General features: G+C 43.1%; 1 protein-coding gene across 4 annotated transcripts; it reads right to left on the minus strand.

Annotated features, from left to right (window-relative positions):
* Positions 1 to 149: 149 nt before the first annotated feature.
* On the minus strand, positions 150 to 12,988 carry ANP32E (acidic nuclear phosphoprotein 32 family member E). Of its 4 annotated transcripts, none has more exons than XM_075737205.1 (7): positions 12,669 to 12,988; positions 10,606 to 10,755; positions 10,039 to 10,161; positions 8,715 to 8,880; positions 7,052 to 7,209; positions 5,016 to 5,070; positions 150 to 3,036 (listed from the first exon to the last, which is right to left on the minus strand). In XM_075737205.1, the coding sequence occupies exons 1-7, from the start codon at positions 12,720 to 12,722 to the stop codon at positions 2,969 to 2,971; spliced, it is 774 nt and encodes a 257-aa protein (XP_075593320.1). In that variant the 5' UTR covers positions 12,723 to 12,988; the 3' UTR covers positions 150 to 2,968. The 4 variants fall into 4 exon arrangements, with proteins under 4 accessions (XP_075593320.1, XP_075593321.1, XP_075593323.1 ...); XM_075737206.1 differs by having other exon boundaries at positions 7,052 to 7,206; positions 12,669 to 12,987; XM_075737208.1 differs by having other exon boundaries at positions 150 to 3,033; positions 7,052 to 7,206; positions 12,669 to 12,984.
* Between the last annotated feature and the right edge of the window lie 727 nt (positions 12,989 to 13,715).

Here is a 13,715-nt window from a genome sequence, read left to right on the forward strand (position 1 = left end):
TATCATAAAATCTAAGTTCTAGCCCCAGAAAGATGCACAATTCTGCAGGTTTCCCAATAACGAAAAGGTAACAGGGAAAAAAGAATTACCTTACTCCATTCCTTAAGAAATACCGCATTCTCCACAGCTGTACATACTAAAAGAAGTAATCCAATACAATAGTCTCAATTTATTTGAAATAATTCGGTCTGAAAACTTTTTTTAATTTAAAATTTACAGCACACGTGGGGAGGAAACATGTTTTGTTACAACTAAAAATTATCAGAAGAGTGCTGCAGGGTTGTTTTCTTTAATTTAACACTGTCATGGCTTTATTCAAAACACAGTTGCACAAAATCAGTTACTCCAAAGTTTAAGGAAAGAGTTTGATAAGGAACCAAAACACACTATATACATACTGCCATACAAAGAGCATTAAAATAGGACAAAACCTCTACAAAATATAAAACCCACCCTTACATATTTGCATGAAAAGACCACCCACCAAGCAAAAAAGTTTCAAAAGTTATCTGGAGGCTCTGTATTACTTATTTTTTTAAAAAAATGCTATGCTGTTTAATTGCATGCCAAGCTGACAAATATGAAACTAGACTTAGATGGTAACACTGAGGAAAAAGACAAAGTTAGTTCTGAAGTTTAAGTTTTGTGTGAGGCTCAGATTTAAAGATGTAGCAGCTGATGCACGATCCTGCAAGTTGTTTTTAGGAAGTGTTAAGTCTGCCTATCTTAGGGAAGGTCTGCTAACCCCTTCTGAGTTAATTCGGTTTTGTCCAATTAGCTCATCCAATGTCAAAATTAGACTCGCTTACTGAAACAAGACCAAAAGAATTGTAATCCATCAAAATAGATTTTTTTTTCATTTAAAACTATTTTTCTATGCATCAGTAAAAGACAGTTAAGGAAAACCCTGACAATGAGGTACTTTAAAGTACATACTTATAAATAATAGGTTTCAATCATTCGCTGAGACTAAAAAAATAAGCAAAATGATGGGAAAAACACACTTTTCTATCTCAAAGCTGAGCACAAAGCAACTGCCTTGAACACAGAGCCTCCACAACACGATAGGATGTGCACTTACCTAAGGTTTCTAGTCATTCAGTATTCATACACAAACACAGGAACTCAGATTGTGGTTGCAAATGTAGTTTTACCACTACTTTTCTAGTGTCTTTACAGATAATTCATTAAAAAAACCGCAAAACCCATTTAGTCAGTTCATTTCCAAGTATATTGCCATCTGCCTGACTTGTTTCATTCTGACGCCTTTAACGGCTGGCTATGCTTTACAGCTACATGAGAAACTATGATTTAAGGCTCTATTTGGGGGGGAAAAAAACAAACAACCCACACACACAAGAAATTGGGCTTTGCAGAACTTCAACCCTGCAGTATCTAACCTTGATTTAAGAGTTGGAAGTCACATTTAAAGTCTGCTAGTGTGTGAAATACCTATTAAATATTCACAGGTAACCAATCGATGGGTGACTGACTCTTACTTAGGTCCAGGAAATCTCCCTTTTCCCCCACCCGTGGTGTCTCCCCCAGTTTAATGGCAGCTATTGTCAGCCAAGACAGATATAAAAATAACTCTCTTGAATAAAGCTGTGTGTGATATTTGGTTCAGTACCTACGTGAAACAATGTAAATTAGTTTTATGTCAAGACTACTGGTTTTTAAATCCAAATCATGACTGAAAAAGGAATGCTGTATGTTTGTACTTGTTTCGCAGTGGCTCAAATAGAAAACATGAATCCAACGGGGCAGAATTATTAAGACCTGCTGGTCACAAATGGGCTGCTAGAAAAAAGTTTGTCCGCATGTCTCCTGTACTTGCCACCAACTGTACGCAACGGAACAAGTTTCTGCAGCCATTCAATATAAAAAACCCTAAACTATTAACTAGTATTATACATGAACTTGAATGTTTTGCCTACAACCAGATTTAAAAAGTTTAAAGGGTGACCTGCGAAGAAATACTAACTTATGTTCATCTTTTCCCCTTCAATGATTCTATAAAAATGGGGGCGGGTTGTTTGAAGAAAAAAAAATGTGCTTGAAGGAGTTACCCGTTAACTTCTGCATTAGAAATGCATATATTTTATAGCCAAACACCATGATTGTTGCAGAATTCCCAAAATGACAATGCAAGAGTAAAGTGAGTGAAAGTTAAACAAAGACTTCTAGCAAAATGGTTTAAAACTATGGATTATTTGCTTTTGTTAATACCTGCGATAACTACATAATTTGGAGAAATTTAAGGATTACAATCTTTTCAGTTTGCCAAGATACGTCCTTGGAGGTGTCTAGTGAATACTCCAGCAAACACTGAACATCTGAACAAGCAGGGAAAAAAAAATCATCTTCTGAAACCTACTTAGGCTTTACACTGTAACACACAAAATGGGATAGAAGACTTAAAAAAATATTACAGGAGTCACCTTTTAAAAAGCTGAAATAAAGGTGTCATCTAGTTGTTGATTTCAAATAGAATCCCTGGTAAACTCAGACTCTAGTCAACATCTCATTTCAAAGAGACCGGAATTTGCCATCTAGCATTTTTGAGTTCAGCTTTTTAAGTATAAAAACCTTTAAAATCTTGAAGGAAATTCACAACATTAAACCCACGTGAAATGGGTGTTTGAATTCTGGGCTAATGATGACCAACACAGCAAGCTTGTATAAAATTAAAAAGCTCCAAAGAAAAGTCTAGGGGGAAAAAATTTGACAATGGCTTCAGTGATTAGAGGGCTGAAAACTGTTTTCTACGTGTAGGTTCACTAACAGGATATTGTATCTTATTTGGAATGATAAAAAGGGCGAGAATAGTAAAACCACACTTCTCCTATAAAAAGTTAACATATCTTCTGTAGGGACATCTATGGTACATGGAGACATACAGATCTGCATAATCACTATTGCGTATTCTGTAACTTAAGAGTCTGGTCCTACTTGTGTCTATAACAAATTAATCATCCTCTTCCTCGCCTTCATCTTCAGGGTCTCGTTTCCTCTTCTCCCCTCGAATGCCCTCTGCTAAGGAAAAGAGGTACGCATACATCTCAGTACGTTCTGCTCAGACATCAAATGTAATGTTACACTTGTAGAAAAGGTAACTGAAATAGATTACTGTTTGCTTGTCACTAACACTTTCACTGCTATAACATCTCTGTGTTGCTTATGGCTCTCAAAAAAAAAAAAAAGATCAGTTTACGTTACTCTGAATAATTCATGCAGGCCATATTAAGCTAAGTTCAAGTTAAGCCTGTGATGTTCCATACAGGAATTACCAAGACAACGTGGATTTATTAAAAAGTGCTCCTGTTAACAAATATTTGAGAACTCAATTGGAAATGACATTTTTATATCTCCCTAACTTTAGAAGTTGCATTACACCCCGCCCAAACCCCAGCAGTTTTGCAGATACCAAGTGAAACACATGCCGTTCTCCCTCCCATGACAAACTGATAGCAACCTCTTGCATAAACATCTTTGAGCTGATTCTTTGAAATATGCTTAATTCAGTCAGTGGACTATGCGCTCTTGTGGTGAAATCATGAAATGCAATTTTGCCAAATCTAATAGATTTATTTTCCAGCAGTCATTTCCTGGCTAATTAGCCATCCTGACCGCCTGCTTTGTTGTCTTAATAGACTCGAAGGATGCATTTGCAAAAAGTGAAGAATTAGCATTACTACTTCGAAATTTCAGTTTTTTCAAGATACATCTCCAAAACCTGCTCTATTAAACCAAGCACACAGATAAGATGGGGATTAAAAAAAGTAGAGTTCTGGGAGAGCCTCATAGCCAGAAAAGTCCAGAGGAAGAGCCAGCTAATTAAGATGCAACTTGATTATTTTTAAAAATGGATTATAGCGGCCATTGACTGGTAGTAAGAGGGGACTCCTAGCCGGTGTCTTAATCTTACCACGTGGAACACAGATGCATACAACTAAGCCACCCATCCATCCACCCATGAATTGGAGGATGCTGATATCTGCGCACATGAATCGAGAACAAGCCTTCTGCCTACAGAGCAACTTCTGTTCCAGGAGTCCAGAACAGAGCAGGAGCCTCCAACGTAAGGCTGGTCCCTACCCTGAAGGCCTGGAAACCTCAAATGAGGTATGAAAAAAGAATGAGTGGTATGTTTGTCCCATGTAACTTCTTGCAGGCCCTTTTTAGAATATCAAAAGATAAAATTAAAAGTTATTTTATGAAAAAAAAAAACTGAAATAACTCACTTCTTGAAAACAGAACTTTATGTTCTGCAAAATACCAAAGGAACAGTATCAGCCTGCAAGAATGCTGCTTTTCCACACACACTCAATACACTGTACCTCCTTAAAGCAGGATGAACCACACACACTGGTTTGGGTTTTTTTGCAAGCTTTTGGCTATTATGCACATGGCAGACATCAAACCAGCCATTTATGAAATGAAGAAGTTACTATCGTTGATAAAAAGGCTAGAAAGAAAAGAAAAAAAATAGGAGTTTGCCTCCTAGGAGTTGCCTCTCAAGTAGAAAGGTTTCCTGGAGAGGCCACTTCCAGCTCGATAAAGGGAAAAGATAAAGCTGCTGCTTCCAGGGCTTTGCCAGCGGAGCCTCTGGTGCACGAAACAGTCTTTCAATGTATGTAAATAACATTTGCAAGGTAGACAGAAGAGTCCCTTCTGCATGTTGGAAAATTAAAATTTCTAACGGTGTAGGAGACGCAGTATCTTTTGTTTTTGAAAGCTGCTTCAATGAGAGACTTTGAAAACTGTCATTTCCTCCTTGGTTTTATTTTGCAAGTGAGCAGACAAAAATATCAAATCATGCTCAGCTACTTTCCTACTTTCCTACCTGCTTGAGCTCTTGCTTAAACCAATCCTAAAATATTTCACATACCTTCAGAGACAGACCAGCCAAGCAGTGATTTATGCCACTACGGTGCACATCCCAAACTCGCAAAGCTAGAGAATCATAAGGAATCAATCGGTTTAGTCACAACTTTAATAACTTGAGTACTTACCTTCTTCCTCCTCATCACCTCCTTCTTCAACATAGTCATCATCATCATCTTCATCCTTCACAAAAACCGTGAAATATGTTTAAAATTGCTGTTTGTTTAAGTTTTGCTAACGTGCTGATCCCGAGCAGAAATTCAGAAAATCCCACTTACTCTGTTCAGAGGTCACATTCCACATTTACTTTCTGTTACCGGCCATCTGTATGAGGACAGGCAGCCAAGCCGACTACAGCACGCTTAATCAGTGTATTATCTGGCCTCGTATTCTCATTTCTTTGGTTTTTTTCCCCCACTTACCACTATCTTACACCAGCTCAAGAGCTAGTTATTGCAAAATTAACTGAAGAAGCCATGCCGTCAAATAGAGATGACAAACAGCTTAGTTTTCCTTTGAACCCACTGTCATTAAAGGACAAGGAAGAGGAGAAAGCAGAAGGGCTAATAGCTTCACAAAATTCTTGTTTCTATGTCAAATGAATTAAGTTGTTGCAGGTTTTTTTTTTTCAAAAGCTGATAGCTGAAAAATGTAAACTAATTAACAATCAGCAGCCCCAGAAAATTAAACTGGTACGAGATCGCTGCCCTACTGGCACCACGTCAAGCCTTGAAGACAAACTGAAGTCTTATTTATATCCATCTGCTATACCAAATTTTATACACAGGGTAATGTAACAAGTAACAATGTGAAAACATCAGAGAGCCTGCCTGACGTTTGCCCTTCGAACATGGGAATTGAAAAACACTCTGGATTAATTCATTACAATTAGAATGGCGCATGATTTAATTTTCCAAATTAATCTTCCAAAATACAGGGAAAAAGCTAGCAAACTAGAACTCTCAAAACATTACCCGTTCTTTACCTAAACAAACGCAAAATACAAACTCAGGATCTGGTTGTCACACCTGAGGGCCACGGTTCTGCGCTCCCCTAACATTTTCAGGGCTCTGGAGTAATTCCTAGTCACCTAACATGCAAATACTAATGACCACACACAATTAATTCCTGATATTCTTCCTAGTCACATGTTGTTCGTTTTCCAAAGAGCTACCTCTAAAGTCTTGGCTTCAAAACTGATTTAGTTATTTACTTTTAGCTTCATGAGTTGTGTTACAGCCATTACCTCTTCAGAGTATTAAGGCAGGAACGAAGTTACATTTGTAAGCAAATCTGAGAGCTAGTTATAAGAACAAGATGAAGATTTTCTGCACATCCACACAAAATGCAGCTGATAGGAAGTAAACTCTCATCAAACGTGTGAGCTGTTTGCACAGGCGTGCACACAAAATCCACATCACGTACATTCTCCCTCCAAAACCCCCAGTAGCTGTCGAAGGACAGTACTAAATCAGGACTGCTGGGTTTTATTCTATCCAATAATCATTTAGGCATAACCAGTTTATATCTACAAGAATCTATTCATGGCCTTGTAAAACTTGTCTATTTTCTTATCTTTATACTCCTCCACTTGCTTTTTAGTACACTGCTACATGAAAGATCCTTTAACGTCACCATAAGAACATTTTCAAGTGAGCGCATGGTAAAAAACCCAGCATTTATTACAGCACTAACATAGACTTTTCCTTTGCTTCATCTTACTTGAAGTACCAGTAACTTGTTGCTACTTTGTTCTCTTCTTTCACAAGACCAAGGTATTTTCTTTGGTTTTCCAAAAGAAATTAATTTATTCTACTTAATACGGATTTCTATTCTGATAATTTAATTGGTAGTAGCGCATAGTTTCAAAACGTTGGGGAGAATTGCAGCTTTAGCTTACAGAGAATAGGGCAGTTCTACTGTCCTGCAACATCCTGGGGTGGGGTAAGAGTGAAGTCAGCCAGGACCATCCTCACAGCCGACAGCCACTGCTCACGTTTGAGTCAAGGCTTTACATTTCGGTGAACAGCAGCGTTCTCTCCAAAACATCTCGCGGCATCTACCCTGCATTTCTATACTCTGTGTCTATGTGTTTCAAGGAACACTGAGGTGTGTAGGCCATTTCTCTTCATTTCTTGGATTTAATAGAATTTACAAACTTTACCTGAATTTCTTCTTTCATCAGGTATGACAGCCCAACTTCTTCCTCCTCTTCACCTTCCCCCAAATCTGAACCTCCATCATCTTCATCATCTTCCTCTTCATATTCTCCTGGAGGACCAGCTTCATCCTCATCTTCGTCATCGTCATCTTCATCTCCTTCTGAAATGAAGGATACACTTACACATATACGCTACAAGTTGCATTAACTCCTCTTTACGCAAGTTTGTATATACCAGGTCAAGCTAGTTGTAACTTCTTTTTTTTTCCAGAAGGTTTTTTTTTAATACAGGCACCACATGGGAAATAAGCAATTTTAATGAAGTTAATCTTCTTCCCCCCCCCTCGAAGAAAGGCTACCAGTGTTTTTACACCTCAAGCTTCAGGCAAAATTCTCAACGCCTGAAGCAGCTACGTATGCAAACTCCTGCAAGGGAGCTGAAAATTTAGTCAATGGAAGGGGAAGAGAGACTTCTCTAGAGAATCAAACCCTAAAATATTTAAAGGCAAACCTAGCTTAACATATTACACATATCTGTTATTTAATCACTAGTAACTGTGAAACACCTACAGTTCCAAAGAGATGATCTCTCATTTCATTTCTACGTCTGAAGCATATGATCACTTTCACAGTTGCAGTTAAGCAAATAACAAGAAATGAGAAGGTGAATTAACACTTAAATTCATTTTCAAGTTAATAACCTATTCATCTATTTTCAAATATTGGGTTTATCGTCACATTCCAAGTAACAACTATTTGGCTTCCATTGAGTTCTTTTAAAACACAGACTTCCAAACTTTGCTGTGCCTGAGCAGTCGTCAGCAGCCCAAGAGCCATGAGCCAGCATACAGCAGCTCCTAACTAACGATTTTATGCACCAAAAAACCCCCGAGAAACCTCTGTTGAACAGATACAGCCCAAATCTCGCCATTTGTGTGGATATTTAGGAGGCAGACATACGCAAGACGCTGCATCACAACAGCAGCCCATCATATTTGCTAACAGTGCTCAAACACACTTTGGATTTTTTTCATTTTTTTTCTTTTTAACAGCTTTGACTGTGCCAGTCATCTGTTAAGTACATTTAAAGAAGAGCAGGCATGCTGCTCCTGCAATCACATCATTGCAGAATTTGTAGCCACACTGACAAACCTAAACCTACAGGTTTTGTTTTCAATCAGGTAACAATGGGAAAAGATGTAGGTATTGCCTCATTAATGCCTACAGCTGAGGTCCGATCAAAAGGAACTATACACATTTTTTAAAAAAAATTGTATTATTCTTGAGCATGGGAGTCAAGCCATTACAAAAAACGGTAAAATTATAATTCTTCATCCAAAATAACATGCTCGTCCCCTTGCTTTGTATCATTCAGTAGTACCAAAGTGCTCTACTACTGGCAACAACTTATTTAGAGAATATTTACATCTTTGTAACAATATCTTTACTCAAATTTCCTTAACTCTGAAGGCTTCTGGAAGAACACTGGAATCCTCTGACAGGAGTTTTCCTTCTGTATCACATTGTGTTAATACCAAGTTCTACAAGTCCGCGCTTCAAAAATAAGAGCACAGAATGTGCATCAAGAAGTCACTATAACCCACACTACATCTGCATCTTTATTACAGTGTACTACTACCAGCCACAGTTTATTTCAGGAAGTTACCCTCATCATCATCATCTTCTGAGTCCGGTGCCTCATTATCTTCCTGATCAAATCCATCTAGGTATGTGATTTGCTGAAGCAGCTCAAAAATGCTGTCTCTGTAATCCTCAAGGTTTGTAATCTCACAGTTGAACAGGTCAAGGCTCTTCAAGTTTTTGAGATTTTGCTGAAAATAAATGAAAAGGGTTTGGTGTTTTTCCCCTCCCATTCCTTGATGTGGTACTTCAAATTACAGCGGAGTCACAGCCCAAGCACAGTTAACCATACAGCCAGCCACAGAATTTGTTTTGTCCCCATCCCTTCTTAGTATTTTCAAACAGTTTAACTAATTACAGGCCTCTCGTGAGGAACAAGCAAGAGGCGTTTGGTGGGATTTATAACTACACCTCTGAATTTTGCTTTCCGAACAATAAAGACTAGACAACCAATGGTGATTTTTCTCACCTTTCGGACTACACACATACAGAACGAGCCACCTGCACGGCTTGGCAAGCGTCTAAGACCTAAATAAGTGTTTCTTCTACAGAGCATTGAAACTGCTTGACTTAGCCTACTAACTGCTGGGTTAAAAAGCACCATTAAAGTAGATGAATCTTTATGAGCAGTTTTAAAAATGCGTAGTCTATATTGAAGTCCTAAAACAAATTAATAAATCATCGGAGAAGTGGGTGAAGAGATCAGACAGCTTCTTCCTCCATCTACATGACTGACAGTTGGTGCTTTCCAGGTTTGCTCCTACCCAACCCTCTCGTACACACATCCTCATCACTACACAGTTTAACAAAAGCTTGAGGCAGTTGCTTATTAGACAAACTATACCTTAATAAATGAACACAAGAGGATTAGCAAGACATAACTTGGCTGCTTTTCTTTCAAAGGCAAAACAGAAGCTCAAAAATCTCTTATTCTACACATCCCACCACTAACACGGAAGGAATTTTACAGCGGCACATTTACAAGTACCATCTCTAATAACCATGACATCGAGTTAATCAAGTCAGGACCAACTGGAATACCGACAAACCTCAAACACCGCAGCATCCACTCCACCTCAGCTGGCAAGAAAAAAAATATATATATGACAGGTGAAAAGTAATTTCATTTTGCATGCCTTTCAGCTGAAAAGGAACAGAAGTAGCTACAACATACCACGCTGCATCTTTTCTTATGAGTTTAAGCCTCCCATTTGCTGTTTCCGTACTGTGCTTGAAAAACCTGCTCAAAGTCAAGTTGGTGCCACTCCATTGCAAAAAAATTTCATTTATTCTTGATTAGTATTTATTAGATTGAAATGTTCCATTAGCCCCTCTCGCTTCGTACTTACAAGAGCTTCCACAGTGCCAAGATCTTTGATTTTGTTGCCACTTAGATTTAGATATGTGAGATTTGGACATCTTTCTGCAAGGACCTCCAAGCCTCCTGAAATGATGTTGTCGCTCAACTCCAACTATTACACAGAAAAAAAATTAAAGTCATTGAACGGTTGGCTTCTTACCATTCAATTCAGACTGCATCATTTTTCATCATTCTCCCTTTAATTTAACAATTTAATCCCAAAACCAAACACCTTCGAAGAATCCCACCAGTGAACAAGCACTAGTTGCGTGACAGTTGGCTGTGAAAAAGTTCTTTTCAGTTTATTTTGAGAATTATAAAGCAGTCCTTAAAATCTCAAGGGTTTGGGTACCTACATTTTAAGTTAGCAGAATACAAAATACCAGAATTCACTGCAAACTTTTATTCTGCTGGTGATGTCCAACCCAAGGCATGGCCAACCTTCACATTTTTAACAAACAAGCATTCAACTGTCCCAAGAGTCGTTGACCAAGCCTCATTTGGCCATAATTAACCGGAGATGCCCAAAACTCGCCGGCTGGTGCAAGTTACGTACCTTTCGGAGCTTACTCAACGTGGGAAGTTTGGCCAGTGATGTCAGCTCTACATTGGCCATGCTAAGAAACTCGAGTTCTTTAAATGAATCATTGAGACCTTCGATTTCACCGTTGCTGGATCGGCAGTTATCGAGCACCAACTCGGTCACCTTTGAATAGGATGGCAAGTCATTCATCAGTTCAATGAGCATCAAAAAAAAACCAACCCCCAAACCCGCACGCTTCATCTAAACCACAACTTGGAGACTGTTAAATATCTGTTGGTTTGGTGTTTGGTTTCAATTTAGACGAGACTTGTGGTCTGAAATCACTGACACGGGCCAATTTAAAAAAAGAAGTATGTAACAGTTTCCCTTCCTCTGAGGATGCTTCAAATTCTCCAGAAACTGCCATCTACCCCCAAACTTTACTGATGGACACTTTTATAACTTCCTATAGTGCCACCACTGCCTGGGGTAAGAGCTGCCCTGGTCTAAGAGTGAACTGCTAACTTGTTTCTAAACTTTAATAATTTGATCATGCGTATTCAAACCTATCAAACTCTTCAATTTCTTTCTGAACCCTAAACCTTCTGGCTCCAGATTATTTTAGCAGTGAGTCCTGCAGGTTAATTAAGTCAAATTAAATAATTTCCTCCTGCCAAAGCCACTAAAACAACTAAATAATCGATACAGGTGGCGTACTTTGAGAAGCAGTAACAAGGAGCACCCAATTAATTCTAAATTATTTTATCTACAGTGGAACATCCCACTCATTAGAAAGACCATTAACAAGGCAACTCTTCCTTTTCCCTGTATACTTTTAAATAATAACATTTTAAGACTGCTGCAGAAACCTCCAAGTGGCACGGTCTGCCAGCTTCCAAGTCTCACTATTGTTTTATTTTTCCATTAGAAAAAATAAAATTACTCCAAACAAGCATAAAGTTTTCAAGAAAAGTGCCGGGGGAGAGAGGGAACCTTCACGGCTTCACCCAAGACGCATGCTGAAAGCACACGGAGGCCTCTTCAGGTACCTGCCACTGATACAACTTCCTGAAACACGAGTTGTTTGGCGAAATGAATGGTTTTGGGCACTTTTTTCCCCAAATCCCCTGCGAGTCGGGTCAGCCGCGCGGCAGTATCGACGTTATCTGGACTTTACTCCTGGGGCGAGCGAGAGGCGCTGGGTTTTTTTAACCAACCTCGATGCAAAACCCTCTGCTAGAGCCACGAGTGGGGCAGCGGGGTCCGTGACGTGCCCACGGGGAACGGGGGCCGTCCCACGCGCCATGTCCCCCAGCCTCTGGCGTGGAGGGGGCGGTGGTGGCATTTGCCTCGCAGCGCACGTGAGCTCCCAAATTTTCAGTTTTTTGATTTGTTTTTTTTTTTTTTAATCTTTCTGAAGAAATGAGAAGTTGGAGGTGGTGGGGAGTGGGTGGGACGGGACGACACCCACACGTGCTCTCGTTAACTGGGTGGGTTTGGGGGACACCCCCCCCACCCCGGTTCTCCCCATCGTGCACCCGGCGGGGCGGCGGCTGGACGAAGCGGGACCGAGCCGGCCGCGCCACGCAGCGCGACGTGGGGAAGGGGGGCGGAGGTTGGAAAGGCAAATTAATTAAATAAAATTTAAAGGAGGAAAAAAAAAAAAAAAAAAGATGAGGGAGGGAAGGGCTGAGGTTGAGCTCGGCTGCGACCGTGACCTGTTTACTACGGCCGCGCTCGCAAGTTGGAGGCGGCGAACCGGGAGGGGATTAACGGCGGGAGCAAGTTGGGGGCCCGCCCGCACCCCCTCCCCCTTCCCAGCCAACTTCGGGGGGCGAGGGGCGACGGCGCGGGGAGAAGTTGGCGGCGAGGAGGGGAGGGAGGAAGGAAAGGAGGGAGGGGGCGCGGGTCCCCGCCGCCCGCCGCCCACCGCCCCGGGGCCGGCGCCCGGAAGCGCCGCCCGCGCCCCGCGGGGCTCCTGCGCCACGGCTGACCCAGATTCGGCGGCGCCGCCGGGCCGGGCCCGTGCGGCCTGAGGCGGCGGCGGTCACCCGTGCGGAGGCGGGAGCGCTGCCCGCCGCCCCGCCGCCCCTCACCTTCTCGGGGGCCCGGTTCCTCAACTCCAGGTTGATGCGCTTCTTCATCTCCATCGCCCCCCCCCTCCCGCGGCTCCGCAGTAGCGAGGGAGGGTGGCCGGGCGCGGCGGGGGGGACCAGCCGCGGGGTCGCTGCTGCTGCTGCGGCGGCCGCCGCCGGGAGGGAACCGGGAGTGGGAAGGGGAACGCCGCGGGCAGCCGCCGCCGCCGCCGCCGCCCCGCTCCACACGCAGCTCCGACTCCGTCAATGGCCGCTCGCACACTGAGCCTCCATGACATGGCGCATGGCGCCCCCTCCCGCCGCCACGCCCCCGCCCCGGGGCGGAGCTTCCTCCGCGCCTCCGCCCCTCTCATTGGCCCCGCGACGCCGCGGGGGGGTTCGGCGCGATTGGCTGATCGAACTGCCCATCCGGCGGCTCGGTCCTTTAAAGGCTGTGGGGGAAGGAATGGGCGGGGTTTGTTTTTTGTGTGTGTGTGTGCGTGCGCGCGCGCGGGGGTTGGCGGGAGCGGCGCGCACCGAGGGGCGCGCGCGCGCCCCCCCTCCCCCGCCCTTTGCACGTGGTGGCGGGGAGGTCACGCGTGGGGGGGGGTTTGCACGCGTGGGGGGGGGTTGCACGCGTGGGGGGGGTTGCACGCCTAGTTGCAGGAGGGACGGGTGGGTGATGGTGCAAGCGGCGTTTTGCACGTGGACGTTTTGCACGCCTGCTTGCGTGGGGCGGGCATTGCGAGTGGGAGGTTGCGTGTCCGGTTACGTGAAGCTGCGCGGGGGGGGGGGGTGTTTGTATGGCGTCGGGGGCGCTGCGGGTGGGGGGTTCCCAGTCCCCGTTGCGCTGGGGTGAGCCGCTCCCGGGGGTTTGCACGACCGTTTGCACGGGGCTGAGGCTCCAGGCGTGGTTTTACGAGCGGGGGGGGGTGTGTGGGGGTGTGTGTGTGTGTTTGCACGGCTGGTTGCACGGGGACGGCGCAGGTGGGGCTTTGCACATGGCGCCTTGCCCGAGGGGCTGCGTGCGAGGTTTTTGCGTGCCTGATTGCGCGGAGGACTGCAAAC

The sequence above is a fragment of the Balearica regulorum genome, chromosome 28 (assembly GCF_011004875.1).
Source record: "Balearica regulorum gibbericeps isolate bBalReg1 chromosome 28, bBalReg1.pri, whole genome shotgun sequence".
NCBI classification, from domain to species: domain Eukaryota; kingdom Metazoa; phylum Chordata; class Aves; order Gruiformes; family Gruidae; genus Balearica; species Balearica regulorum.